This window comes from Alligator sinensis, unplaced genomic scaffold, assembly GCF_000455745.1.
Source record: "Alligator sinensis unplaced genomic scaffold, ASM45574v1 scaffold558_1, whole genome shotgun sequence".
NCBI lineage: Eukaryota > Metazoa > Chordata > Crocodylia > Alligatoridae > Alligator > Alligator sinensis.
The window spans coordinates 196,265-203,170 of record NW_005842792.1 but is presented as its reverse complement, the minus strand read 5'-3'; the positions used below and the strand labels follow the sequence as shown (position 1 = coordinate 203,170).

Genomic DNA, 6,906 nt, shown 5'->3' with positions numbered 1-6,906 from the left:
GAGAAAGACTGTGAGAGAATCTAATGCTGATCTTGGGCATGCAGGGAAGACCACTCACTCCTAATGGAGACAGGTGGCTTGAAGTCTCTCTTGGCCTAGCTCGTGCTTTGGAGCACAGTGTCTGAAGCAAAGGGTTTTTTATACATTTTAAGTTCCCTACAGAAACAAAAGTATTAAGTCACAGGCCAACCCCTAATAGATGTACTAAGATCTTCATTCTGTTTCTAAGTAACCTAATAACATGGTTAGCCTGTTCAAAGGCAAGTGTTAATTTAAACTTTATAAATCATACCTTGTTTCTCGAACAGGAAAAACGAGGGTCCTATTAAGCTCAGAGATTTAATAGTGACTTGAAACCTCCCCTAATAAAACATCATACACCAAACCATATTTCTTCCTAGACTGAAAACATTAGAAGGTTTTCCTGGCCACCAAGAGCTGAAAAAATACATTTAGCACTGCATTTAATCCCCACAGACCCAGTGACCGGGCTAGTAAAGGGGCCCTTAAACTTCCTGTATATCTGCACTGGCCTTCCTGAGTATCTGAAAGGAGAGATGGCTTTCCCTTGACTCGACTTTTACAGTTGTTTAAGTTTCCATAAGCGATTCCTACAAGTTTTCTTTTCATGATTGAGGAAGCTTTAACTATTATACATCAACAATAAAATCCCCAGTTCCACTGTATAACAAAGAACTGAACCAGAGAAATATCACCATTAGTGAAGTTAGGAACATTTACGTACCAGTACCAAAACTTTCCTCTCCGCACAGAGACAGTTTGTTTGCATCCATCAAGTTTCCAAAGAACTTCCAGCCAGTTGGGGTTTCATACAAAGCAATCTTTGTAGCTTTGGCCACCCTTCAAAGACAAGAAGTCTACGTTATATCACAGCTGGATTGTTAGTGCACCCACATGAAATACTGCAACAGTAACTTTAGTTGTTATCAAGTACTTAACAGAACAGGGAAGGCAAGTCAGGCCCAGTATTTTTTAAATAATAATTCTTTGTATATATCAGGCCAGTACTTTATTTTTTCATTACTTCAGTGGAAATAGTTAGGAAGTGCAGCAGAAGAACCACTACCACCCCCTGGCTTTTATATAGCCGTTTTCATCAGCGGATCTCAAAGCACTTTACAAAGAGGGCAAATTCCATTATGCCAATTTGGCAGATAAGGAAGCTCTGGCACAAAGAGGACAAAATACTTGCTCTAGACCACTAAGTGGGCAAGCACAATTGGGAGAACCAGGTTCTGTTTCTAAGTTCCAGTCCAGGATCCCAATCACAAGATTATACTGCATACCCCAATTAATTGGTTTCAGCTGTAGATTTTAGTGCAGTTGCTGAATATCTCCTCTGGCACTCAGGGAACAGATGTCCTGGTTTCTGAGGGTGCCTAAAGAGGCATGCGTTAACACTGTTGCTGCAGTGAGAAAGCTCAGTTTATCCATGGTTAAAATCAGAAAACAAGAAAGAGTGATTTTTCTTCTCACACACAAAGTCCTACCTATCAATCGCTCCGCTGGTAGGCATGCTCCGTGCAAAGCCACGAACTCCAGTATGCTGAAAGTAAGGAATACTGAAAATATTGGCAGCGATGACTGCAACAGAGTCTGAAGGGTTAACAAAGAACCCATGCTTCCCAAGAATCATGTTACGATCCTAAAGACAAAAGATAAGGAAGAAAATTCAGTTCCATCACCATGTGCCAAAAGTGTCATAGTAAAGTCACCATTTGGCATGCCCAACCTATTAAAATTGAACAATAGACATACTTTTTTCTTGGAATTATAGTTTTTTCATCAGCATTCTGGTTTTCCATATTTTTAAAGTTCTATAAATTTTATCTGACCTTTCTTATAAAATACATTACCCAATTATGAACTCTGTGCCAAACTACAGCGAGCAATTTTGTTTCATTCAATGACAGAAACAAGATGAAGAGGAATCTCATTTTCTACAGGTTGTACTGTGGTGATCAGATCTCACACAGATGTATGCTGGGGACAGACCTATATCTAAGATGTTTAAAAAAGGGGAGGAGTAGTGTGCCCTTCACAAGGGTGCATCAGTTTTGATTAACTGCTGTTTCTGTTCCTGTTTCAGTCGCATTTAAAGGCTGTGTTAGTTTGAAGTCCAACAGAAGGCAGGGTTGACATAAACCTAAACTAACTGAATCAGAGATGCATTAGCTATTGTGATCCATAGCTCATGTCATCAGATACAGTCAGGTTTAAAGTTAGAGCACTGTAGCTCCACTTATACCTATATATAAATGAATACATGTAACAGTTCTATCAGATAAGTGTTACTGATTATAAACTATTCAATTTACCCTCTTAAGTCTCAGCATGATGCTATTAAATGGTGCGGGCCTAATTCTGCTCTCACTGGGCATGTCAACATGAGATGTTAAATTCACAGTAGACTAATTCTACTACACATTAAGACATCATGGCAAAAGCCATGCTAATGCGCAGTAAAATTAGTCTACTGCACATTAGCGTCACTAAAGCAGCATGCCAATAACAGGTACTAACTTAATGTGCAGTAATTACAGGTACTCAACTTAATGCACAGTAACTACGGTGCATTAATGCATATGTAGACATGCCCACTGAAATGAATGCAAGACTTCTGCTAACCTCAGTAGGAACCACCTTGTTAAATCAGTAAGGATGATATTTATCTTGGCATCTTTGTCTACAATGTGAACGAACTACCATCTGCTAAATAATCACCAGACAGCAAAGAGATTCAGCATCAACTTTGATGGAAGTTCCACCTGCAGGCAGCTAGGATAAATCCAGCCTAGAGGGGGCATCACCAAGTTTGAAAAAGCATTGTTCCAATTTCAGTATATTAAGACTCACATCCTAAGTCAATGACTCCCAAATTGTGTACTGTAGCAAGTGTGCTGCAAAAGATGATAAGTTAACAGTATCAGATCTGGCCCATGAAACTTCCCACAGGTCAGAAAAACGTGGTTGTGGGGAAGTGGTGGCAATTGCCCTGAGCACTGGGATCAGGCCCAAGCTACCTTGGCCCTGCATGCCAGGACCAGGCCCACAGACTGGATCCAGCCCACTGACCATCCCAGCACCACCCAGCTAGCCCACAGGGTCAAAAGTTTGGGCATCACTCTGTAACCCTTACTATACCACCCCCCACAAACACACCTTTTCATGTGTTAAAGTGTGCCACCAATTTTAAATCTGGGTGGGTGGGTGCCCTAGGTATCAAAACGTTTGGGAAACACTCCGCTGTGTATTTCTAATCTAAGAAGTCTAGACAATATAGGGAACCCTAGAGAATAGTCCTATGTTCGTTTACCCCATCTCCATCAAAGGCAGCTCCAAAGTCATACTCTCCTGTCTTCATGCTCTGGACTAAGTCAGCAGCATAGGTTAAGTTTGGATCAGGGTGGTGGCCACCAAAATCCTCCAGTGGTACACAGTTCACAGCAGAATTTGCTGGGGCTCCAAGCTCTTCACACAGGATCTTTTTCACATAAGGACCCACGACTGAGAGAAAGAAAGGAATATGAATCGTTCAAATGTTTTCTTTTTAAAATTACATTTCAATTGCAATTTGGCCACATAGGACACTAGTTGACTGGAAAGATGATTCAGTTTCATCTAATCAGAGATGTGGACTATAGACCGTAGCACAAGACACTGTATGGGTGCTCGCGTGATTCCGCCAGGTATTCTGGGGTTGAACGAAGACAGTACTCAACTCATTGGCATGCCTTCTGTACTTAAGTAATACTTGTATGACTGTGTTGAGAATCAAAAATGAACTGAGGACGGGTGTCTCAGTCATGGTTCAGAACCCCAGAACTCACTTAAGACTGTGCCTACCCCAAAAAGCTTACACTGTTATAAGGTTGGTCCTGGAACAGGACAGAGAATGGGAAGGATGAACAGACTTCAAACATTTAGACAATACGGCATGATATTCTGCCTTCCTGTTTCAACAGACCAGGTAATAAAAAAGACAAGGTAGAATCAGAGGGCACTTTTACACATTCTCTGGGGGTAAGGGAGGGGTGCTTTAGTTGAAGTGCCCCCACCACCATTTTTAAGAACAGGGAGTCGATTGCCATGCTCCAGCAGGCTTCATTAACTGAGTCTGCTCCATTGTGCTGGAATTCCAGCCCGTCAGAGCAACCTCACCGCTTGAATATAGGCACCCAGAGGGAACAGGATTATTAGGGCTCTGTGCAATTTCGCTGGCTGTTTCATTTTGGCGTGGTTTTGACTTGTTCTGAGCTCAAAACAGCGAAATCAAAATGAAACAGAGGGCTTTGAAACAGCCTTGAAACATTTTGATTGGCCTCATTTTGCTTCGAAAGTTTTGAAACATTTCGAGTTTCGAAGCAGCAGCCCATCCAGGTGGTGAGAGGCAGGGGAGAGCCAGGCCTGCACTCCCAGCAGCTCTGCACACCCCTGGCTCTCCCTGTCTCCTGCCGCTGGGCTGTGCTTCCTGGGGCTGGTGGAGCCAATCGGAGGGCAGCGCAGGCCCTGCCTGCCTCCCAACGTCAGACTGCGCTCCGATCAGCCCCATGGAGCTCAGCCCGGTAGCTGGAGGCGGGCAGAGCTGGGCCTGCGCTCCGCCTCCCGCCACCACGCTGAGTTCCACCGGGCTTCAAGTGCCAGGGAGACAGTGCAGACCGGGGTGTCCGGTGCAGACTGGGGCTCTGCCGCAAGGCCCCAGTGACCCTGCCTGCTCATGAGTGTGGGGCTTTTTTATTTATTTATTTATTCTAAGTGCTGGGCGGCTAGGGTGGGGGAGCAGCCATTGGGGGAACTGGGGCGTGCAAGCGGGGGATGGGGCCAGGCAGGGCAATCTGGGGGGCTGGTGGAGCAAACAGAGGTGGGGCATGTGGGCCCTGTGGAGGGGTGGGGTAGCCCCTGTGGGGGCCATGTGGTCCCTATGGGGGGGGGTTGTAGCCCCTGTGGGGGGCAGTCTGTATGCTGTGCAGGGGGGCTGTGCCCTGTGGGGGGCAGGAGACCCACCCCTCCTGAGCAGTCCCCCCTGCAATGCCCCCCACACACCCCATGACCACACAGGCTTTTGTTTTAATTGTGAGGGAACATGGGTTTCACGGTATTTTACAGAGTGACTTTGGGATTTTATCAGGGATTTTTCAGTTTTCAAATAGGGAACACCAGAATTCCTGCTAGGGAAGCAAATGGCAGGACCCAACCAGAGAAGCGTGCTCAGAGCTGGCACCTTGAACCTATCTGGCTGTGGCTGACCTCCTGGCCAACTGGAGCCAGGAGGACATGCTCTGATAGTTCAAAGCAGGCCACCACACTGGGAACATCTTCCGGGTGATAGCTGCCCAGATGGCCAGGCAGGGGGTACACATGGTAGTAGTGCCACGCAAAGGCCAACTCTGCAGCGGAAGCTGGCCCAGAGAGGCAGATGCCTCTACTGGCTCTGCAGTCCCCATCCAATTCTGGCAGGTGCACAGCAGGTCACAACCAAGCAGCAGCCCCCACTGCCAGACTGCTGCAGTGGGTAGAGGGTGCAGGGAACTCTCAGAGCTGCTTCAGCAGTCCAGCTGGCACAAGGGGTAGTGTCCCCAGGTACCAGTTGGCTGGGCCCCAGAAGTTCCTGAGAGCGAGTAGCCCTGAGCTACGTGCCAGGGTGGCTTTTTATACTGCTGGGGCCAGGACAGGGCAGCTTTTTATACTGCTAGGGACAGCACAGGTGCTGGTCCCAGGCTCTAGCTCCCCCTGGCTGCAGATCCAGGAGGAGCCAGGCAGGGTTGTTTTGCCCTAAGTGGCACAATTTGCCCCACACTGAAGTGCATGTCCGGGCACGTGCGCTGAGGCAAAAAAGCCCCAGCTCAAATTTGCACCGCTTCTATTTGAGCTGCTGCAAGTGCACGTGCTTGCATGTGTGGACATGCCCACTGTGCACAACCATGAATATATGTCACAAAGGCTCTAACTACGTAAGTTGTCCAAAAGTGGATCCTTGCATCACAACAGGTAGGAAGGCACGTGCAGAGTCCTACTGACCCGAGTGGGACTCTGTGTGGGTTTAAAAGCTTGCCTGTGTGCATCTGACTGTAGGGTTGGACAACATCTTTGACTAGCTCTCCAATTCATAAATAAAATGTAGCATATTAATAAGAAAGGCACAGCTCGGCTGGGACAGCATTTCCCTGGCACCAACTTCTATACCCATGATCTCAGCTCCTGCATTCACAATATTTTCATTATGTTAAATTTGCAAATCAGAAATATCAGTATGGACTGTTTACCTGAAAGATAAAACCTGTCCGCAGTTGCTACTTTAAATTTTTTTTCCAAAGTAGTTCGGAAGTACTCTTGCTGTAAGGGGACGTATTCTATTCGCCATAAGATTAGGAGCAAGATTCTTTTGAAGCCTGTTAGTGCCTGGTATCATGACACCCTCTTCGGACTAGCAGCTGTTGGCAGTCAATATTGCATCAGCCCATATCTCCTAGCAAATATGGAGCTTATTCTGGAGCTGGGGAGGCCATGAAGACCCCATTTAGCTTCCAGCATTTCCTACACAGTGTGCTAAAACAGGAGAAAGTTTAATGTTTTTCTTCATACTATGGGCCAAATTCTACCATTGGGCAATAGTGATCCCCTGTATAGCAGTGAGCTAACAGGAATACCCAAGAGTCACCTAAAAATTACCCTAAAAGAGCCAAATTCTCAGATGACGTATAGACGTGATGGTATAAGTTATACCGTGAAAAAACAGGTGCAAGTTACATAAAGGGAAAGGAAAACTCATCAGCAGCCTTCTTTTTTCTTTTCTTCCTGCTCTTGGTTGCTTTACCTCCTGAAACCTGCCATTCGCCCTCTCAGGAAGAAACTCGTCAGCCTCCTTACAGAGGTCTAATTTACATA

General features: G+C 45.9%; 1 protein-coding gene across 3 annotated transcripts in view; it reads right to left on the bottom strand.

Moving 5' to 3' along the window:
* Positions 1-6,906, bottom strand: part of PGM1 (phosphoglucomutase 1) — a 48,963-nt gene that overhangs the window by 10,652 nt on the left and 31,405 nt on the right. For all 3 annotated transcript variants that reach the window (XM_006035051.3, XM_025191177.1, XM_006035050.3), the window contains exons 5-7: positions 3,338-3,528; positions 1,512-1,666; positions 746-861 (exon numbers count right to left, since the gene is read on the bottom strand). In XM_006035051.3, the coding sequence (XP_006035113.1) occupies positions 746-861; positions 1,512-1,666; positions 3,338-3,528 (462 nt within the window). The remainder of the gene's footprint in view (positions 1-745; positions 862-1,511; positions 1,667-3,337; positions 3,529-6,906) is intronic.